The 23440-nt window shown below is 41.7% G+C and overlaps 1 protein-coding gene across 2 annotated transcripts in view; it reads right to left on the reverse strand.

Moving 5' to 3' along the window:
• Positions 1-1076: 1076 nt before the first annotated feature.
• The window catches only part of UNKL (unk like zinc finger), a 213341-nt gene continuing 190977 nt past the window's right edge, over positions 1077-23440 (reverse strand). For both annotated transcript variants that reach the window (XM_082262085.1, XM_082262084.1), the window contains 4 exons: positions 9070-9300; positions 7248-7450; positions 4921-5178; positions 1077-2130 (listed from right to left, as the gene is read on the reverse strand). In XM_082262085.1, coding sequence (XP_082118211.1) covers positions 1975-2130; positions 4921-5178; positions 7248-7450; positions 9070-9300 — 848 coding nt within the window. In that variant the 3' untranslated portion in view covers positions 1077-1974. The remainder of the gene's footprint in view (positions 2131-4920; positions 5179-7247; positions 7451-9069; positions 9301-23440) is intronic.

The following is a 23440-nucleotide window of genomic DNA, read 5'->3' on the forward strand; positions in this document are numbered from 1 at the left end:
ATACAAACAAGATCGTTATGAAAAAGCTATTAAAATACAGAAAATCATCATAACACATTGCCATAAAATGTGAAAAAAAGTTTTTTTTTCGTTTTTTTTTTTTTGTAGTTAAAAAAAAAAAAAAAGTTAAAAATTAAATTAAAAATGGTTCCTTCAAGAAAATGATTTTCTAAATGTACTGTAAATATGTGCCTTCTCACATCCATCCATTTGCTGGTTATAATTATAAATACTAACAGTTTGCACTTAACCTGAAAACTGTAAAAAGTCTAAACTATATTGTCCACTACTCAGTATTGTTCATTGAATTAAGTACTAAATTCAGCATATGAAACCTAACAATAAATTTACTACACTATTTAACAGTAATAAACTGACAAGAAATATTTCTTCAGTTCACAGTACACACAAAAAGCTCAATATTATCGTATATTAAAAAAAAAAAATCTACAAAGCAGCTTAAAGCAGTTTTATAATAACCTCTAAACATAATCCCTGGTTAACAAAGTGCTTTAACAAGAATTAAACTTCTTCAAAATAACCTAGTAAAAAATAGTGCTAGACTGATTCCAAGCTCACAAGTTTTATGAAGAACATTGCTGTCACGTGAAGCACCAAAATATATATATATATATACACACACACACACACACACACACACACACACACACACACACACACACACACACACACACACACACACACACACACACACACACACAAGTTCTGAGAACCTCAAGTTGAAAATGTATCCCTATATCACTGTGGTATATTCTTTGTCTCTTGTAGAACTCAGAAAATTGACTTTTTCTACATTGGATCGCTCCCCTTTAAGGCTCATTCCATCCACACTGGTATTTTTGTTATGGGTGGATAAATCTGGGTTGGATCATCCAGTAGCTTCTTATTTCCCCAGAGGACTCCAGTGGCCTAATATCCCGTACAGAGCCTGGCTCTGTCCCCAACCCACTCCACGGGCAAATTTACCTTAAGAATCTGGAGGGAGATTTAGTCCACCTTCCTTATTTTCTGTAAAGTAAAACAAGTAAAGCATAGGAAGGGAGGGCATGACATCTATTGGACATGGCTGATGGGTGGAGCTGGGATTTCCAGTGCAGAGGACTCCCTGCGAGATATAAGGAGCTAGTGGTCAATTATTCCTGCTAATAAACCCAAAACGGACCTTTCATCCTACATTGAAAATTGCATTTTCTTTTACATAACTGCAATAATTCTGGAATAGTTTGTGTTTAAAGTGATGTGCCGGTTTGTTGTACTCTTCAGTATGGCCAAGCTCACTGCATACATCTTCCACGTTTATGGAAAAGTGAGCCAAGCTCCTAAGGTTTGCCCAGGCGTAATACGAGATAGCTCAATCTTATGGACCATTTCAGGCAAATATCCATGTTTTCAGAAGGCCATTGGTCCTAGATTCACCTCAACTACAGTCTTTGTGGGCAAAACACTTTTACAGATATGTCTGGTCAGCTGCCTGTGAAGATGCTCTTTAAAGTAAAGTCCTGTATCATTTCCTTTAGAACCCAACTGAATAAGGGCATGCAGACATATTCTTCATTCTCTCACATTAATACTTTTGGACCAAACACCTTGATTGATCCTAGGCACGCAGAGGCCTGCTGGGGATCCATGACACACTCGGCTAGCAATCTTGTCCTGTGGTCAACTGAACAAAGCTGATCAAGGTTAAAAAAAAGTCAAAATGCATGTTAAGACGCAAAAAGGAGACTTAGATTGATTTGGTAAATCCAGAACAAGCTAAAAGTAAGAACTTTACCTAATCATCCATGGTGCTCTTTGAGGGTAGAGATCAGTCTATCACTGATAAAAGATACATGTTTACCTATCTTCTTATTTATATATCAAATACTAAAACACAGGGTGCAGTACTTTGTCAGATCATGTGATACAGTTGATTTCGCAGTGGGTTGGTAAAGCAATGAACTGAAAGGCTTGTCACCATTTTAGTCTTTTGGTCTTGCAGTAAGGACATTCCGGTTTGCTAGATGCGCACTGTTCACATAATATGTAATGCTGGCAGGACTGCAGGACTATACTTCTCTCATTTTCATGGCAAACCACACATTTCTTGGAATGTAGTTGGAATATCAACTGTGAGCACACACACAAAAAAATTATATATATATGTATATATATATAAATAAAACGTAAAAAGACATCACAGTGCTTTGAAGGGAATAGTATATTTATTTTTCTCATTTTTATTTTTAGAAATTTTATAAGCCTCTATCCTATCGTATATTATAATTTGATATTTATTTTTGATACATTTAAATAAAAGGGAAACAATATTGGTTTGTATTTTATTTTTTTTAAATAATAGTTATTTTAGAAGCAAACCTACTTTGATCACTCAAACAACTTGTCATTGGCTCTTCTCTACCTTTTACTTTCTGCTTTGTCCCCCACTCCCTCTACTCACTAACTGCCCAAGAGATCGCCAATCACTTCAAAAACAAAATTGATGCAATTCGTGAGGGTGCATCCACTGTACAGATTTTTTCCCCACTTAACATACACTATATTACCAAAAGTATTGGGACACCTGCCCTCCTCCACAACTTTTCCATCAAGATCAAGAATATAATCAGTCTCTCCCCCCTCAAGCCAGGGTACTAGGTGTAATCCTAGACTCTGGCCTGTCCTTTTGCTTAAATTCTAATTGCTGTCAAAAGCTTGTAGACTTCACCTCTTGTAACATCTCTAAACTTTGCCCCTTTTAAACTAATGAAACCACCAAGCTACTCATTTACTCACTTGTTATCTCTCACCTTGACTATTGTAACTCCCTTCTCATAGTCCTACCTCTCCATAGGTTATCCCCTCTTTTTATTCTATCATGAATCCTGCTGCCAGACTCCTCTACCTTACCAGCCGCTCAGTGTCTGCCACCTCTCTATTCCAATCTCTTCACTGGCTTCCAATTACGCGGTAAATTAAATTCAAAATGTGAACAACATACAAAGTCATTCACAACTCCGCCCTGAGCTACGTCATCAATGCTGTCTCCAAATATCACCCAAACCATCCTCTTCGCTCTTCCCAACACCTCCTGCCATCAAGCTCTCTAGTCCCCTCCTCCCATGGTCTTCTCCAGAACCTGTCTCATCCTCTGGAACTCTGCCTCAATCTGTCCAGCTATCTTCTACTCTGGCTGCCTTTAAGCGATCCCTGAAAACTCATCTCTTCAAGGAAACCTATCCCCCCTCCACCTAACAACGGAACTCTAGCTCTTCTATCAGCTTTCCCCTCCAAAGTTATAACCTTATGTACCATTTGCCCCACCCTATTAGATTGTAAGCTCCTATGAGCAGGGCCCTCTTTACCCTCCTGTATTTTATTTTATTGTAACTGTACTGTCTCCCTGTAAAGCACTGTGCAAACTGTTGGTGCAATATAAATCCTGAATAATATTAATAATGATAATTATAAACATTTCAAGGGATATGTGATGAAATGAGACACATGGGTGCATTCGGTTCTAAAAAGACTCTACTGTGCATTACTATTTATATCAACGATTTATTCAACAAAATAAACAAATTAAAGTGGTAGTAAACACTACCAAAATAAATAAAAAAATAAATAAAAATGGGGCCTCTTGCAGGTTAATGCCATAATGTGCTAGTATGCACCGCACATTTTAACAGACTTATCTTTCAAACAGAGACCACCAGTGACACACTGTCACCGCTCTCAGCACTTCCATCTTCAACCAGTGGCCGTGATAATGTCACTATCATGGCACGGTGCTCTTTGCATTCACAGCACACTCACTGTTGCATGACTGTAGGGTACTGAACTTATGCTAAATAGGTCATCATATGGAGCCAAAAATCATATCTACTAAATGGCGTAAGTTCAGGCGATTTACAAGCCACCTACAGGTAAGACTATTTTTAAGCTTACTTGTACGGCAATGTTAAAAATTTTAACCTAAATATCACTTTATTACAGAGTAAACGTGTGTGATACTAGAATCACAAATTATTGTGGGGTTCCTAAAAGAAAGCATGAAAGAAGCAGTTTGCTTTCACCCTGATAAGTTAGAATTAGGGCTACTTTCACACTGATGCGTTTTTACCTTGCTAAATAATTTGAATGTAATTTCCCTTTATATCCTATGGGGCTTTCACACCACTAGGCTGCGAGTGCAGTGCATTTTGAAAAGTCCTGTATGCTGCATCTTTGGTGAGCTTTTCAAAACTGCACCAAAAACACAGCTCCCTATTGAAATGATTAGAAAATTCCCATGTCCATTTTTCACACGTGCATGCTGGAAGTCAAGCACCCAAAAAACGCACATGCTTTTTCAATACATTTTTTCAAAGCAGCAGTGTGAAAGCACACTTAGCTGAATGTTTTCTTTTTTTTTTTTTTTTTTAGCGATTTTTTTTTTTTTAGCAGATTTGCAAATATTATAGGCATTTTTTCAGGTGTTTTTCAAGGTGTGGAGTGCTGCTGGAAAAGGGGCAGAAAGCTGCTGATTGAGCAGAAATGGGCACGTCAAAAAGCTAGAAAAAAAAACGCTCATGTTGGGTTTTTCAATGCGTTTCCATTCAAGTCTATGGTGACAAAAACGCTTGAATCTGCCTGTAAAGAAGTTCACGTACATTTTTGAGCGACAGGCGTTTTGCTACAGGCAACAAAACGTCCAAATGTGAACCCCTAGGGGTCAATAAAATGAATGGGAATTTGCATGTTGAGAGTTTCTGAATGTTGAGCTTCGAGCTGAAAAGTGAACGGGGTCTAAGGGAAAATTAAGTTCGCACCAATAACATTGTTTATTTTAATGTATTTTTAGGGTAAAGCCCTGGGCTTATAAAGTACAACACCAGCCTGCTAGTATTAACATATATCAGAATTTAGTTGCCGTCTTACCCCATCAATTGTTTCGAGATCAGAGCACAGCTGACTTTTCAGAGAATGTAACTTTGGTAAAGGAAGCTTTTCCATATCACTGTATTTTCTCAATACGGAAAACTGTGGGGATACATGGATGACATCAAGTTCTTCTTGTAGCTTTTTCAGTTTGCCTTCCACCTCCTCTTTCTGTAATAATGCTAGCTGTCTGTCTGCATCAGCTGCCTTGGCACGCTCCTTGGCTTCTTGGGCTTCTTTCTGCCAGGCATCACATGCCTTTGGAATGCAATAGAAGAATTACAATCACTTTACATGTATGTACTATAGTTCTTTACATGTTACAATTTAAATAAGATTACAAATATAGTTTTGTAATAAAATTATGCTTGAAAGTTCCTAGAATTTGCATGGAGTCATATAGAGTTTCTTTCCGATATAATTTTTGGTGCAATGAAATAAAAATGACATTTTAAAGTATCTAAACCCATCAATCAACATGGTATATTTTGTAGCTTACTAGTTCTTTGGTGTGGTGGCTGCATTCATTTCAATTACACAGGCTTTTCCTCCTTTAGTTTCACCTGGTAAATCTGTAAGTAACACTTTCTGTCCTAGAGTGACAGTGCCCACTGTCACTCTAGCAACCTTTTACCTCAAGATAGAAATGACTCCAAAACACATCCCCTCCCATGTTCATAACATTACATTTACAATGTAAGAATAAGCTACCATTCATGATGTATGTCTGCAACAGTGTTCACCAAAACCATTCGCTTCATTACTCCTGCATACTACAGTAAGCATCAAATATCCGCTGCTGAGACTTACAGTTCTGGCTGAAGCACAGCTCTCATATAGCAGATCACTTGTTCTCAACCTCCTTCATTCATCAAACTTCTTGTGTTCTTTTCATGAAGCACACAATCTGTGATTGGAGGAGGGGCAGATGAATGTCAAAATCTTCTCTCCTCCAATCACAGAATGCCTTGTAGTTCATGAAAAACATATAAGATGTTTTGTTAATAAGGAAGATGGAGGATGATTGAACCTCAATGAACTGTTCTTTTGCCAGATTTCAGCACCAGATGTTCGCCACTTACTGTAGTGTAAAGAAATAAGGATACTAACAGTTTTAGTGAACACAGCAGCAGCTACACATGGGGCACAAGTCATAAAAGTGATTGTAAAGTCTCGTTTTAAAAAAAATAACAAACAGGTTATAATTACCTGCCCTATGCGGTTGGTTTTGCATAGAGCAACCCAGATCCTCCTCTTCTCGGGTCCCCCTTCTGCACTCCTGGCCCCTGCCTCCTGTCGAGTGCCCCCACAGAAAGCAGCTTGCTATGGGGGCATCCGAGCCAAGTCACAGCTCCCTGTGTACATTCAGACACAAAGCCGTGTCCCGGCCCGCCTCCTCTCTTTCCTGATTGGCAGCAGTGGGAGTGAATCACACCGTGCTGCTGTCAAGGCCAATGAAGAAGGGAGTCCAGGGAAGCAGAGACAAACCTGCAACATTGCTGAATAGAGATGGGCTCAGGTAAGTATTAGGGGGGGCTGAGGAGGACTGCTGCACACAGAAGGTTTTTTCATCTTATTACATAGAATGCATTAAGATGAAAACAAACCTTCTGCCTTTACAATCCCTTTAATGGCAACTTGTACTTACATTGCATATGTCCAAAAATAGTTGGTTTCCCAAATTTCAGCTCTAAATACACTTTATCAGAGTAAGAGCATCAAATGCGCTGCAACAGCAAAAGAAACCCAATTTTTGATACAGGATTGCATAATCCCATAAGGGTCAAACAAAAAGTTTAGTACAGTCGGGCCCCTTAACCATTTGCTGTCCGGGACAATTTTTAAATTTTTCATACACACGTTAAAATCAGCGATAATTGCCAGAAACTTACAAAGAACCGCCAAACACACACACATATATATATATATATATATATATATATATATATATAAAAGTGACAACTCCCTGGTCGTCATGCTCATCCTATGACTTCACTGCGAAAAGAAGAGCTGACCTATAAAAAGTAATCATGTAGAGACATTTGACTGTATGCTTTTTCCAGGACTGTGATGCACACAAAGTAGTGAAGTTGTAGGATGAGCACAACAGCCAGAAAACTAGTAGAAGTCAGCAATAGCAACAATCGTATTTCTACGACAGATTCACTTTGATTAGCAACAACTGGCTGAAAACCATGCAGCCTGACAACCCAACTCCTTTATAACTGGGAACAATAATTGCTTCAGGGATAAACAAAGGGTGATATCAAATGCCAACAACTGCAGGGAGATTTTCCAGCATCAAGTTAGACTACAAAATGCCTTACCTGTTTTACTTGCTGCCAGGAATCTTCCCATCTTTTTATTTTTCGCTTGGCATCATCAAGCTCTCGCCTAATACGTGACAGTTCATTGCCATTTGAGCTTGTACTGGTGGAACTTGTAGGACCACTACTAAACACCGGGGATGGACTGGGAGAGAAACTACCACTAACAAAGTCCCAGATGCTGCCTGTGACCCCATTCAAACCTGTCAAATTAAAAAAAAAAAAAAAAATTTGGGATGTAAGATTACAACTTTAAAAAGAGCCAATCAGAGTAAGTTTATGCAAGGCTATGGAAAGTTTTAGATTACTGCAACTGTTTAGGTTTGACTGTAAAAGATTTAGATATGCTATCGTCTTTGTGTATTAACAGTCACAGCTACTGGTAAACCGCACCTCTAGTTTTGAAACAAGAAGGGGAAATAAAAAACACAATTATGCAATGGAGGTGTTTAGGGAAAATTGAATATTTTGGAAGGGTGATATCAAAGTGGAAGTAAAGGCAAAACCAAATAACTCTAAACCTACTTCCACCCACATTCTAAGCCTAATCTATCTAGCCCTGTAAAGAAAATATTGCTGTACTTACCTTTTTTGCAGTTGCTCCAGTCCAGTCCCAGGCAGAACTGTCAGTGGCAGCCTCAGTGTGCAGGAGAGGCAGCCGACAATGGAAGCCCCATAGTAAGCCTATGGGTGACGTCCCTTCCCAGCCATTGTCGGTTCTTTTCTTCACACAGAGGGCACCAATGGAGACCAGACCGGAGTGGCTTCAAAATAGGTAAGTATAGTAATATTTTCTTTACAGGTCCAGATAGATTAGGTTTAGAGTAGGTTTAGAGTTAGATAGGTTTTGCCTTTACTTTCACTTTAAGGGCTTGTTTGTATATTTTGAAATGTATAAAATGGTTACATGCATTCTAAAAGGTCAGAGGGTATTTTCTGTATTACATGCATGTTTAGTTTTTTAAGTATAACTGAAAGCCAAACTTTTTTTTTTTTCAGTTTGTAGAACGAGAGGGTTATAGTCCCTGTCATTTTTTTTTTTCATATGGCAAGACTTCCCCTCACTTCCTGTCCAATAGCCACAACAGAATAGAGAGGAAAATGATGAAATTCCGGACTGGTAGTCGTCTGATCTTTCGTCCCAATTGGAACATTTGCCCTCTATTACTGTTCTGGTGACCAACCAAAATGTCAGATTTTATTTCACTTTCAGTGATAAGGGTCACCAAAACAAATATAGAGGGTGAATCTCCCTTACAGGGACACAGACCGTTATGAAAACCTGAAAGGTGTTCCAATCCCTCTCCACGCTATTTAAAAAAAAAGTTTTGACTTCAGTTAATGCATTTTACAAGCATTTCCACTGAACTATTTGTTTTATCAAAATGTAGCACAGATGCTGACATAGAGAAGTGGTAAACACATTTCGGGAAAATTTAAAGATGAAAAGGCCATCATTGTTTATAATGGCTCAGATCTCATTACATTTACCTACACCAAAAGTACATGAAGCTTAAATAGATTGTTATTAAGGCCTCATGCACACTTGAGCTCAAGAAAGCCTGTTTTACAGGCATTTGACTTTTTTTTTTCCTGCCTCTAAACACCCCTTAATGTGCCCATGCACACATAAGCGTGTATATATATATATGTATATAGAGGCAAGAGCTTTTAAAAGGCAGAATAAAAAAACATCACTTGTACGTTCAAGAGCTGCTTGGAAGAGTGTTTAGAAGAGCCCCAGCGTGCGCAGGGCCTTAGACAATACATTATATCATGTTTTCTATAGTCCCAAGGTTTTCCACACAATCTTAATCCTTACCTAAAGAATTATGTGAAGAGGATGAAGTGCCTAAGGTGCTGTGCTCTGATTTCAGTGTCTGTGCCTGCTGCTGGCGTGGTGCCATGCTGGAGGCCAGATAAGACTGCGACAGTGACTGGGAGAGGGAACTTAAAGGAGATGTTGAGAGAGAAGAGGATGAATGCAGAGAGGAGGAACGGGCAAGAGAGCCTGGAATATTTACTGGAGCTGAACTTCCCAACAACCTCTGACCTACAGGAGAACAGAAAGCAAAGTATTAGCATTACAGTACAGTTACCATTTCATATTTACAGACACTGAACAGTAAAAGCTCTGGCTAATTCATCACATCAAATTAAAATTTCCCCTAAAAAATGAGGACTGGAATTTGGAAAAAATGGTTACTGTAGGATCTTATTGCAAACAAACTGATACATGGATCATACAAAGGTTTTGATGCAACCTCCAGTATTTAGGGGAATACAACCAAGATCCAAAATATGTGCACAACACAGTAGGCTTCTGGGAATTAGAAGTCTTTGAAAGAATATTTGTCAGTATTGCCCAAACAACCATACTCGGTTTGCTTTTTTGTGAAACTTAGAAAAAAAAAAGGATAAAAACGATGTGATTGGAAATTACAATTTTTAAAATGCATTCAACCTATCTACCTAAATACAAAAATATTTCCACACAAAAAAATTTCAGGTCTAGATTGGTTTTGGTAAGGCAAGAAACCCACCAGCTTTGTATTTCTTTTAGGGACTTTAACACAAGATCCTTTTAATATAGCTGTTTGTTCAGAGATTGGTATCAGCACCCCTCCTGTTGCATTCTTCATAGTATATCACAAATTCAAAATCTAGCATTGAGAGTGCCTCTTCTAATTATGATCGCCAGAGCAGATGTGCAAATGTGAAAACTCAAAGTCTTACCACAAATGTCCATGAAAGAAGCCATTATGCAGTTTAAAGCCACAATCTCAAAAATGCAAGTATACAGTAATGAAAATAAGTAAAAAACAGCTCTTGCTGCAATACTCACCTCCTTTTCAGTGCTGATCCTTTCAGCTATTTAGATTTATTTTTTTGCCACTAGATGTTCTCAACCTTTGGGGATTGAATGTTGCCAAGCAACATTTAACCAGAAAGAGAGAGGACATACTGTGAGTGCAGGGAAAGCCAGGTCTAAAAATTAGGTAAGAGGACAGAAACCGCCCAGCCTGAAAACATCTGGAAAAGGATGTATTAAAAAATGGGATTTCTGACTTAAAACTGACCGTAAAATCCATTTCTCTTATGTTCACTGACGGACACAGCACTTCATCTACTTGACCGTAGGGTTATACTGCCCCCTACTTGTGTTAGATACAAGGCAGATAAAAAAAACTTGGACCCCTATGGGGCAGTCCCTGGGGGTATACTCCCACTTCCTGCTATAGGTCTTCAGATTTGTAACAAGCAGTGTCAGAACAAACCCAACTCCATAGAGGGGAGGGTGCTGTGTCCATCAATGAACATCAGAGAAACTGATTTTACGGTAAGTCAAAAATCTCATATTCTCTTTCATTCATTGACGGACACAGCACTTCATCTTCTTGACCGTAGGTACGTCCCAAAGCAGTGTCAAACATGAGGGGCAGAACAAAACAACTTCCCCAAGGCTAAACCTAGTCAACCAGGTAACTTGGAGCTCAAATGTCAACAACTCGAGCTCACCTAAGAAAACACTCTCAAATAGAACAAGTCCTCTAAACAGCAGGCTGCAAAAACTTTGCGGCCAAAGGAAGAATCCATAGATGCCAAAACATCCACTTTATAAAACTTTGTGAATATGTGTACAGACGATCAAATGGCCACCTTGCAAATCTGCATCACTGACGCCTGGTGACGAAAGGGCCAGGAGGCACTAAGCGCCAGAGTATAGTGCGCCTTGACAGGGAAAGGAGGAACATGACCCTTAATAAAATAAGTCTGAACCACAGTCTGTCTGATCCATCTGGAAATGGACGCAGCAGAGGCAGCCAGCTCTTTGCGAGGTCCATCCGGGAGGACAAGTGAGTCTGATTTTCAAAAAGACTCCGTAGCTGCCAGATACACATCCAAGGAGTGCAAAGCAACTTCTTTAGGATGCTTAGGCTTGGGACACAGGGAGCGCAACACAATGTCTTCATTCAGATGAAAATCAGAGACGACCTTTGAAAGGAACGATGGACATGGATGAAGAATCACCTTATCCCTGTGAACCACCAGGTAAGGTGAACGACAATACAGCGCCGCCAGTTCAGATACCTTGCGCGCAGAAGTAATGGTCATCAAAAAAGACACCTTCTGAGACAATGTAAGAAGGGGACACTCCCTAATATTTTCAAAGGGAGGCTTCTGGAGAACTGACACCAAATTGAGGTCCCTTGGCGGCAATGGAGACTGCACTGGGGGAACCAAGCACCTTACGCCCTGTCGAAAGGTACACACCAATTAGTGTGTGGCCAACGGACGTTGAAAGAAAACCATCAAGACCTGGCCCTTGAGTGCTCTGCGAGGCTCTCAGCTGTGGCGCGCACCTCTCCCCGCTCGAGCTTCCAGAGACGCTGAAGCCAAGCCAGCCAGTTAAGGAGGGATAGCAGACTTCCAACCCTCGGATAAACCGCCCTCGCAAGGAGGTCCCACGGAGCGGGTGGAGAAAGGAAGTAGCGGCGGGACGGGGGACAGGAAGAACGGATCGGCGGGTCTTCCCGAGAGTACGGTAGACGCGGAACGGTACCGCCACCTGCCTCGCGGCATCCACCAGCTCTGCCCTGGTAGCAAAGGAAAGCCGAAGTGCAAAGCGGTAGGCATTAGATCCGGGAAGGTCTCGTCGGCCGGAGCAGCCAGGCACTATACTATCGGCTGAGAGGAGGGAAGTGGAACCGCGGGGCCAAGATCCCCAGATACAGCCTGGTAGCCACGAATCCCCTGAAAACCCTGGTAACCCCGCCTGAAAAGCTACACAATTAAGAGGATAAGGGGAGCAATAGCCCCTTAGGTAAAGAACTGTAAAAAGGAGTAAGTTCACAGAGGACAGGAGCAATACGGCTGACAAAAGTGGATCCTCGGGAGAGATCTGGTCTCGTGAGTACTGGGGTCTGTGTAATGTGGAACTAAAGTGAAAGTAATATACTGTGTGTTCCTGTTGTCGAGGGCTATACACTTTAAAAGAGTGGGGGAATGAGCTAAAATAGGCTAAGTTCGGAAAGAGTCTGGTATCAGTTGCTAGAAATTTGTCTCTCTAGAATTACGTGAATAGTATACCGGGAGAATAAAAGGTCCTCATACGGTGGATACAGGAGAAGGGCAGGAAAGGATGACCCTCACTAAGAGGAGGAAAGGAAAGAAAAATACAGAAAAGACAAATACAAGCAAGTTGGAAGGTGAAATAGGTCGATTTTTTACCAACTGCCAGAATTCGGTTAAAGGGGCAAAAATGGCATCAGTAAGCTTAGATGCTGGTGACCAGCCCAACTCCTTGCTCACTTCCCCTACTTCAGAGAATAGTGCAAATAGCCCAGGTTCTAGACAAGGAGAGTCATCAGCTCCAAGTACCCCTACACAGTCTTTCACACAGATCTCTGAACTTAAAAAAATGCTACAAGTATTACCAACAAAGGTAGACATTGAAAAAATGATAAACAGGCTGGAGGAAAAACAGCGTCAGGAACTACAAGGAGTTAAAAAGGACTTACAAAACATGAAAACTCATTTAGCAGAACAGGAAGCCACCACCAGCCAAATAAAAGAAAGATTAGTAGCATTAGAGGCAAAAAATGACACCCAGAGAGAAATGGAAGATAAAATACAACTGCAATTAGAAGACATAGAGAACAGGAGTCGCCGTAGTAACCTGCGATTACGGGGGATACCGGAGACCGTAAGCAGTGAAAAATTGGAGGGGATAGCGACAGGGATTTTTAAACAAGTGTTAAAAGAAAAATACCCTGAAAACTTTGAAATTGAGAGGATACACAGAGTCCCCGGCACTAGAAGAATGGAATTAATGAGACCAAGAGATGTGATTTGTAGGATACACCGCTATACGCATAAGGAATCCATACTGAGAGCAGCGTGGGAAATTGGGGATATATTAGTGGAAGGAATGCCAGTGAAAATATATTCAGATTTATCCAAAGGAACGCTACGGAGAAGAGCTATTATAAGACCCCTGCTGGATCTGGCGAAGAAGGCGGGGTGTACATATAGATGGGGGTTCCCCTTCTCTGTGACTTTCCGTAGAAATGGCCGCTATTTTAACCTTAAAACCTATCAAGATAGAGGGGCTTTTTTCCGATTCATAGAGACGGATCCGATAGAGGTGATAAACTGGTTAGGCCGAATTCCGTGGGAGAGAGGCATGGAGTACCTACAACAGCAAGAAGAGAGAGGAGTAGACCCCGAATAACCGTAAAAGCTGTGGATTTCCCCTGAGTGATCTAAGTACTGTCGCTTATCCCTCATTTTCGCCCGAAAGTTTTGAGGAATAATATACCCTTTGAACTGCGTTTTTTTTGGTTTTATTGTTTCCCCCCCCTTTTTTTTTTTTTTTTCTTGGGGCACTTAAAGGAGGGTACTGTTGTTAGACCTTCCCTTGTATTTTGGTCACATAAGATAAAAATTTCCCTTTTTTTTTTTTTTTTTTTTTTTTTTTTTTCCTTTTTTCCACTTCCAGGATGGTTCTTTTTTGGACCTCCCTTATATTTTGATTACACAAGACTTAAATATTAAATTCCTTTTTTTTTTTTTTTTCACTTTAAGGAGGGTACTGTTGTTAGACCTTCCCCTGTATTTTGATCACATAAGATAAAATTTCCCTTTTTTACTCCACTTAAAGGATGGTTCTTTTTTGGACCTCTCCTATATTTTGACTACACAAGACCTATTTATTAAATCCCTTTTTTTTTTCTTTTTTTTTTTTCCTCGACAAAGAGAAGGAGGAAGAGGGAGAGAAAAGAAAAGAGAATCCCCCTTTTTTGATCCAGCACATTCGGTTTTGTTTTGATTAATATATTCTAATTAACTGCAGTACAACTGTTCTAAACAACTTGAGCAAGAGCGCTGATAGATATTGTTGTATAGCTATTTATTTATTTTGTGGGGTTTTTTTTTTTTTTTTTTTTTGAGGGGACTGGGGGAGAGGCTGAGCGGGGGCATAGGTGGGGAGGAGGGGGAGGGAAATCAGAAGCAAGCTCAAATATGAGATGGTGTCTACCGATGCCATAAAGCTGGTTTAGGTTGAGCTCCAGTTGCTCGGGGGTCCCTCCCCCTCCTCCCCCGGCTGCCGCCTTTTACCCTCTGTTCTCCCCTAATGAAGGGGAGAGGTGGGTGGGGGAAATGTGAAGAGGTTCAGGAGAATCTCCTATCCACAAGATAATTGGAGGAAGAGAGGAAAGGGAATTGCTGTCTCTCTGGAGTTGGGGCCTAGAAAGGGGGGAGGAGGAAGCATGTGGGAGCGGGGGGTGAGGGAAGATATATTTAAGTGTCCTCGCCCGCTGCCTACCATAGCCAGGAGGGGGGAGAGGGAGGAAGAGGAGAGAGCAAAGAGAAAATTTTTTTTTTTTTTTTTTTTGGCTTTCTCCTCTCTTCTCTTCTTCCCCCCCCCCCTCCCACGTTGTAACTATTTTTTTGCATCATTATGTTGAAGTTAGGGGCTGTTATACTTAGAGAGAAGGGAAACCGGCTTGGGCTTCATAAATTGAAAGGTTGAAGATAGATTGAGCGGGAGGGGGCGCGAGAGAGCCCGCAGAGAAACACTCCGGGGCATATAGACCCACGGAGAAAGTCACACAGGTGGCACCTATAAAGTGCCGTGTGAAATAGGGATAAAATATTTATCCAAGGTGACGGGAGAGAGAAGCGGCCTTTAGTGTAAGACCGGTCTCTCTTACACGTCATCTGAGGGAGAGGGAGGGGGGTTTTTTTTTTTTTTTTTTTTTTTTTTTTTTTTTATTATCCACGGCTGTCGATGGAGGATTTAAAAATTGTCTCATATAACGTCAAAGGGCTAAATGTACCAGAGAAAAGACATATGCTAGTAGCAGAGTTAAGACGTCTACGCACCAGTGTTGCATTTATACAGGAGACACATTTTAGGACAGATAAACTACCCTTTTTAAAAAATAAACACTTCCCATATGTATATCATTCCACGTATTCAAAATCGAAGTCACGGGGGGTGTCTATACTAATAGCAAACGAGATCCCATGGACCCTGCAAGATAGTGTTCAGGACCCTGAGGGGAGGTTTCTATTTGTTAAAGGACGAATTGGCGATATACAAGTAACAATGGCAACGGTGTATGCTCCGAATAACCGACAAGACAGGCTTATATCCAGAACTTTAGGTGAATTGGTAAGTTTTACAGAGGGCCAATTAATTATAGGTGGAGACTTTAATGTACCAATGTCACCAAAAATGGATACTTCATCAGGGTCCTCAACACTTACAGGGGGAATGAACAAAAGGATTTTAAAGGCTTTATATGATGCCCAACTGATTGAGGTCTGGCGCCTACAACATCCAGCTGAAAAGGACTACACATTTTACTCGACACCACACAGGAATTATTCCAGAATAGACTTTTTCTTTATACCTCATGGCCAGCTTCAGGCGGTGAAAGAAACTGGAATAGAAAGCATTACGTGGTCTGATCATGCACCTATAACGTTAATATATAGCCTAGGAACAAACCCTACTCAGAGGGGGAATGTGTGGAGGCTAAATGAGAGCTTGCTACAGAGAGAGGAGATATTAAAAGAAGTAGAGGAAGAGATGAAAGTCTTTTTCGAGATAAACGATCGGCCTAGCTGTAGTATAGGAACGTTATGGGAGACGCACAAGACAGTAGTTAGAGGCATTTTTATTAAACATGGGTCACGCATTAAGAGGGAAAGGAATAAACAGCTGTCACAACTTTTGGAAAAACTCAGAATTTTAGAGATAGAGCATAAACAAAGCACTGCAGATAAAACAATAGCAGAATTAAAGTTAGTCAGAAGGCAAATAACAGACCTTTTGCAGTATAAAGCGAAGGCCGCAATACAAAAAGGGCATAAGCTAAACTATGAATCCGGTAACAAATGTGGAAAAGCGCTGGCTAGATCCATTCAAAGGCAGAAATCAAGGTCATATATACCCCACATTACTACAGCTAAAGGCATTAAGAAATCACTGCCAGCACAAATATTAGAGGAATTTGAAAACTACTATTCTGCGTTATACAATTTAAAAGAAACGTCGCCTAGGCAAGAAGATATGGAAAGTTACTTAGCACAATCGCAATTACCCAAATTAAAGGAGGAAGATCGAGAGTATTTAGAGACGAGGATCACTATAGAGGAGATACAGCAAACACTAAAAACAATGAAACAAGGGAAGGCACCCGGACCTGATGGCCTGACAACATGCTATTTCCAGACTTTGATTCACATCTTAGGTCCCTATATGGAAAAATTGTATAACGCAGTAGATATAGAGGGTAACCTGCCCAGGGATACTCTTACAGCTCACATTTCACTAATATTAAAAGAAGGTAAGGACCCTGCACAATGTAGCAGCTATAGGCCTATATCCTTATTAAATGTAGACCTAAAGCTGTATACTAAAATTTTAGCAAATAGACTAGCAAGCATCCTCCCAAGTATAGTTCAGCTTGACCAGGTAGGCTTCATAAGATCGAGGGAAGCAAGAGACAATACTACAAGAATATTGAACTTAATACAAGTAGTGAAGGAAAAAGAATTACCCTGTGTAGTCCTGAGCACGGACGCTGAGAAGGCATTTGATCGGGTGGGATGGCCCTTTTTGTTCTCGGTGCTCGGATACATCGGATTAGGAGAGGTCATGTTGGATAGAATAGCTAGAGTATACACAGAACCAACGGCAAGGGTGAAAGTCAACGGGCTTCTGTCAGATGCTTTCCCAATAAGGAATGGTACAAGACAGGGGTGTCCACTGTCGCCCCTGTTATTTGCTTTGACAGTAGAGCCTTTCTTGTGTAGGGTCAGACTAAATCAAAATATTAAAGGTGTAGAGTTAAAAGGGAGACAATATAAGATAGCGGCTTACGCAGATGACCTATTATTTTCTTTGTCTAGCCCCGGTATTTCGCTGCCGAACCTGATACAGGAATTCAAAAAATTTAGGACCATGTCTTATTTGAAAATTAATTATGGGAAATCAGAAGCGATGGGGGTGGGGATGCCTGTATCCCAAATTAACCTATTGAAAAGCAACTTCGGCTTTAAATGGAAGGAGGAAGCAGTAAAATATTTAGGGACATATATACCGGCAAAAATATCACAAGCCTATGACTTAAATTTCCCACCTTTGTTGAAAATGACTAGGAAGCTATTGGAACAGTGGCAGGGAGGTCTCCATTCCTGGTTCGGTAAATGTAATCTGGTGAAGATGACGATCTTACCAAAATTCCTTTACCTGATAAGAGCATTACCGGTGAAAATTCCAAGGGCCTTTTTTAAGGCAACACATTCCCTATTTCTGAAATATATATGGTCCCGTAAAAAACCCAGAATAGCACGTAGAACTTTAACCTTACCAAAGAAGAGGGGTGGGTTGGCATTTCCTGACGTTTACATATATTATCAGGCAGCACAGGTGAGCAGAATATTAGATTGGTGGCATCAATCGGAAAACAAAGTATGGGTACAAATCGAACAGGCCCAAACGGAAGTAGACCTGAAAAGAGCTATGTGGTGCTACGAATCACTGCCTAAAGGTCTGAAACAACACCCAATAATTGGAAACACACTTCGAGTATGTACACAATCAAACACATATAATAAGTTGACAGGGAAAGAATCACCTTTGTTCCCGATTCTGGGGAACCCTCAGTTCATCCCGGGCCTAGATACTAGACAGTTTTCAACATTGAGGGAAAGGAAGCAGGAACAAGCCTCGTCTTTTCTAATACAAAACAAATGGCCCACAGTTAATCAACTGGCTGATAGAAATGGACCATTTGATATACCCTTCTGGCAAGCGGTCCAATTACATCATTATCTGGCCTCAATATCAAACCCGAGTAGCTTTGGTAGAATATTAACAAGATTTGAAAATTATTGCGTAAAATCAGGAAATATGTTGCGTACACTATCGATTAGCTATGACATGTTAATAAACCCAGAGGAACAACCGCAGCTCCCATGGGTGGAAAAGTGGGCAAGAGATCTGGAGAGGGATTTGTCGGAGGAGCAGGTCCAGAGGATAGTGAAACTTGCCTTTAAGACAGCTAGATGTACGAAGATTCAGGAGCTGAATTATAAGGTTATAACAAGATGGTACATTACACCCAAGAAAATGCATGCTTGGTTTCCGAGGGAAACAAATAATTGTTGGAGATGCAGAAAAGAAATAGGCACTGTTTATCATATCTTCTGGACCTGTTCTGATATAAGACCATTCTGGAGAGGGGTTAGGAATATTATACAGAAATTTACGGAATATAAAATAGAAGAAAACCCGGCATTTTTTTTGTTACACTTATCAGACATACCGGTAAGGAGATATGAAAGCTCTGTTATTCCCTACCTGGTTAATGCGGCTAAAGCATGCATCCCAGGTAACTGGAAAAAAATACAACCACCCTCATTAGCAGAATGGACAAATAGAGTAGAAGAAATTAGAAGAATGGAAGAGTTAATTGCTTCTGCACAAAATAGACAGGAGAAATACAAGAAAATTTGGGATCCATGGAATCATTTTATGGTTTCTGAGGAGGGAAACAATTTGTTATAAGGTAAGGGAGGAGGAATAGATTTGAGGTGAAGACGAGTTCTCCTAATCGACAGCCGTGGATCAAAGGGGTTTAGATTAAAATAAATATTATTTTTTTTTTTTTTTTTTGTTTTGTTTTAGGGTGGGTAGGGGAGGGAAATGGAAAAAAGTGGGAAAAAGTACAGGATTATAGGATAAATAAGATATAAAAGAAAAGGTGTAACGATAATTATTGTAATAGAGATAGCCATTATGCTAAAATGATAAATGTATGTATTGTTTGAAAATCCTGAATAAATTTCATATTTGAAAAAAAAAAAAAAGACCTGGCCCTTGATGGTACCCAAGGCCAGGCGCTGCTCAATCCCTCATTGGAGGAAAGCCAAGATCAGAGTCACTGAAAAGGAACAAGGATGAACTCTGAGGGATTCACACCACGCAATGTACGTCATCTCCGTACAATGATAGATCTTCCTAGAAGTAGATTTTCTAGCTTTTAACTAGGGATCGACCGATTATCGGCACCAATGATATCTCGGAGGCCGACATGCACTTTCCCCGATATATTGTTATCGGCCCGAGGTTACTGATATTGCCAATGTTTTGGGAAAGTGCTGTACCGGAGTGATGTCTGCAGCTAGAGGCATCACCCCGGTACCGGCGTCCATACCTGACAATCGGCTGTCTTGTATTGACACAACCGATGCGGCTGAGAAGCCGCTCGGCTGTCATTACAAGGAGCGGGAGGGGGACCACCTCCCGCTGCTCGCCTGGGTCTCCCGTCCCAGTGGGAGACCCGGGCACCTACCTGCAAGGCCGCCGAAGACCCGATCAAAGCCTCATTTGGCTTTGATCGGGTCTCCATGTAAAATACCCGGAAGTGATGTCATGACATCACTTCTAGGTACTAGGCGCCAAATTAAAAAAACTGACAGCATTCAAAACAGCCAAACTTTTGAATGCTTTTCAGTGCCGAGGAGGGGTTTGGGGTCTTTTAGACCCCCAGATCCCTCCACAAGGAGTACCTGGGGGGAAAAAAAAACATTTTGTTTACATGTCCGAAAATATCGGCCGATACCGATATCCGATGACCAAAATATCGGTATTAAAAAAAACAATATCGGTCGATCACTACTTTTAACAGCGTAGGAATCCGACAACCCTCTAACCTTCAGCACCTGGCATTTAACAGCCAAGCTGTCAAAGCCAGCGACCGTAAACAGGATGTAAGATTGGCCCTTGGGACAGCAGATCATCCCTGATAGAAAGTTTCCAAGGAGCTTTGACGATCAGCCGTACCAGATCGGCATACCAAGACCGGCGAGGTCAGTCTGGAGCCTAGGATGACTGGAATCTTTCTGCCCTGATCCTGCGTAGGAATCTCGACAGAAGCTGAAGAGAAGGAAAGGCGTAAATCAGACGGTATTGACTCCAAGGAGCCACTAGAGCACCTGTAGCGTCAGCTAGATGATCGCGAGATCGTGCTACAAACCTCTGAGCTTTTCTGTTGAGGCGAGAGACCAACAGATTCACCTGGGGAGTACCCCACCGGAGACAAAACAGATGGAACACCTCCAGATAAAGTGACCATTCTCCCTGGTCTAACGCCTGTCGACTGAAATAATCCACTTGCTAATTTTTCACCCCTGGAATGTGTACAAACTGAGAGGGCAGGAACGATTGCTCTGCCCAACTTAGATGCCAGGCTACTTCCTAAGCCGCCAGGACACTTCTTGTGCTCCCTTGGAGATTGACATAGGCCACAGCTGTGGCATTGTCCGATTGAATTCGTACAGGACACCCCTGGAGACGTTGTGTCCAATGATCCAGACAAAGTCCGATCGCTCAGAGCTCAAGTACATTGATTGGTAGCCTGGACTCTTCCAGAGACCAGACCCCCTGGGCACACTCCATGCCGAGGGCACCTCCCTACCCAGATACGCTGGCATATGTGGTGACAACCGTCCAGTACAGGGGGAGAAATTACTTTCTCTGATGAAGTGCCGGAGAATGAAGCCACCAAACCAGGGACCCTCTCGTACTTCGGCTCAACAGGATCAGATTTTCCAGAGACTTCCATTTTACCAGAATCTCCTTTTGCAGAGATCTCGTGTGGAACTGTCCAAACGGAACAGCCTCGAAGGCAGACACCATCAGGCCCAGCACCCACATGCAATCCTGAAGAGACGACTGTCTGCTAGATAGCAGAAGCCGAATTGCCTCCTGCAACTTTTGAAGTTTCTCCAGAGGAAGAAACACTCTGGCTAAGGACGAATCCAGAGTCAGGCCCAGGTAGTCCAGGATTCTGGACAAAACCAGAGCAGACTTCTGAAAATTCAGAATCCAACCAAACTCCCTCAGAATTTGCAGAGTAATCTCCAACAAGGCAGTTGAAGACCCTGCTCGTAAGAGCAGATCGTCCAGGTACCCAAGTACTGTAATCCCTCGCTGACGCAGCAATGCTAGAACCGGGGCCAACACTTTCGTGAAGACCCGTGGAGCTGAAGCGAGACCAAAAGGTAATGCTACTAATTGATAATGCTCCTCGCCCACGGCAAAGGGGAGGAAGCGCTGATGGGTGACACATGTTGTGATGTGAAGGTAGGCATCCTTGATGTCAATGGAAGTGACAAAGTCCCCCTGTCGTAAGAACGCCACCAACGTGCAAATGTACTCCAATCGGAAATTCTGTACCCGCACAAGACAGTTTAGCACCTTGCCTTTGGAACCGGAACAATCACCCCTTGAAGTAACAAGTCTTGCACCGTGCCATAGAGATTCTTTAAGTGATATGGGGACAGGACAGGTACAGGTTGGAATTGGAAGAACCTTTCCGGAGGATATGATCGAAACTCGATCTTGTAGCCGAAGCGAATGACTTTGTGGACCCACTTGTCCTGGATCAGGTAGGTTCACGAAAAACAGCAAAGACATCCCCTGACCCCAGATACGGATGAGGGCGTCCCTTGATGCAGAAAAATGTTTGTCCGCAGGTCTGACAGAACCCGCTCGTGGTTTGCCCAAACAAGACTTCCTTACCCTTGGAAACCTGAGGAAGAAGAGTACTCTTTTCCCTTTTCCAAGGAAGCTCCAAACAGGCGATCCCCCACGAATTGAAGACTGGACAAGGCCTTTTTAGTAGCCAGGTCTGCAGACCAGCATTTAAGCCAGATAATGCACCTTAGGCCCACTGGTGAGACAGACAATCAAGAAAGCCTGGGAGCGGCATCAAAAGAGGCGTCCCAGACAAATTGTAGCCCTTGGACCAACTGATCTACCAGCTCCACAAGAGCAGGGGGGAGCTGTTTCTCCTCCAGGTCCCGGTGTAGAATTTTTGCCCATTCAGTCATAGCTTGTGACACTAGGGCAATAGTAAATACCGGCCTAAGTGCCGACCCAACCACAGTGAACATATGGCGGGTCACGGCCTCCGACTGCCTATCAGCCGGGTCTGAGAAGACCAGGGACTCTTCTCCTGGAATTACAGTGGCTTTATTTACCCTGGAAACCGAGGGAGTCCACTACAGGAGATACCGTCCATTTTTTTTTTTTTTTTAGGAGGGACTCCTTGGAAAGGTACTGCATTGCAAAACGCTTAGGGATTGGAAAGGTGCGTTTTGGGCACCACCACTGTTTTGAGACAATAATAAAATAACATTTGATCGTGGAAGCAAACAAACCATATACAAATATTAGTAGCGAAAAAGAATGACAATATTAAATTATCATAAATCAGGCATAAAGGATGACAACCCCAGTGAAAGAGAATGTTAAAAAACAATCCACTGAATGTCCCACAGTCCTTCAGCCAAAAGTGCAGGAGAAATGATGTGTGTTCCAACAGGAGTCCCAATATCAGTGAAATGTAGACGGGATCACCTCAATCTTCACCACCAAGTGCCGGGGATAGTGTAGAAATGGCAACTCACCAAAACACCATGCTTACTCACTCTCGTGACTAAGCTGGAATCGCATTGACATATAAATGGTCCAGTATAGTATCCACTTCCTGGTAAACTACTCATCCACCAATACTCCTTGCTGAGTCTCGACTTCCTAATGTGGAAAATCTCACAGGTGTTCGAATATCAAACTGGCAGTAGTGAGGAAGTCGAGCGTCTGATTGACAGATGACGTAACGCGTATAGGGGGGTGGAGTCTTCACCGGCAACCTGGAAGCTTACAGCTAGTTTGCTGCTCTATAATTGAGGTTTCCATGCACTATCAGTAGTGCCTGTACATATCCGTGTCCCTATGTTTGGCTATCTTCGGGCAGCAGTGTGTCTACTGAGAGGCTGTGAGAGAGCCTGCTAATCCCTGCTGGTGATTATTTGCTTATTTTGACCTTGTGGTGAAACACAGGTCAAAACTTCAGGTGAGAGGCCAATTATCTTAGGTGTTGGAAGACACACAGATTCACTTGTAAAACACTGGCTGGATTTATCGTCATCAAGCTCATTTTGCACCAATTCTAGCAAAAGATCGCTGGACTCTTTGGATCTATCAATTATTTATTTATATATTATATGAATTTGATTTATTAGAAGCACTTTATTTCTATTATAGCACCTTAATATTGCGCAGTTATTTGTACTATGGCACTTTAATACTGCACAGATTTATGTAT

Source organism: Pelophylax lessonae (assembly GCF_965119305.1).
Source record: "Pelophylax lessonae genome assembly, chromosome: 6".
Classification (NCBI taxonomy): domain Eukaryota; kingdom Metazoa; phylum Chordata; class Amphibia; order Anura; family Ranidae; genus Pelophylax; species Pelophylax lessonae.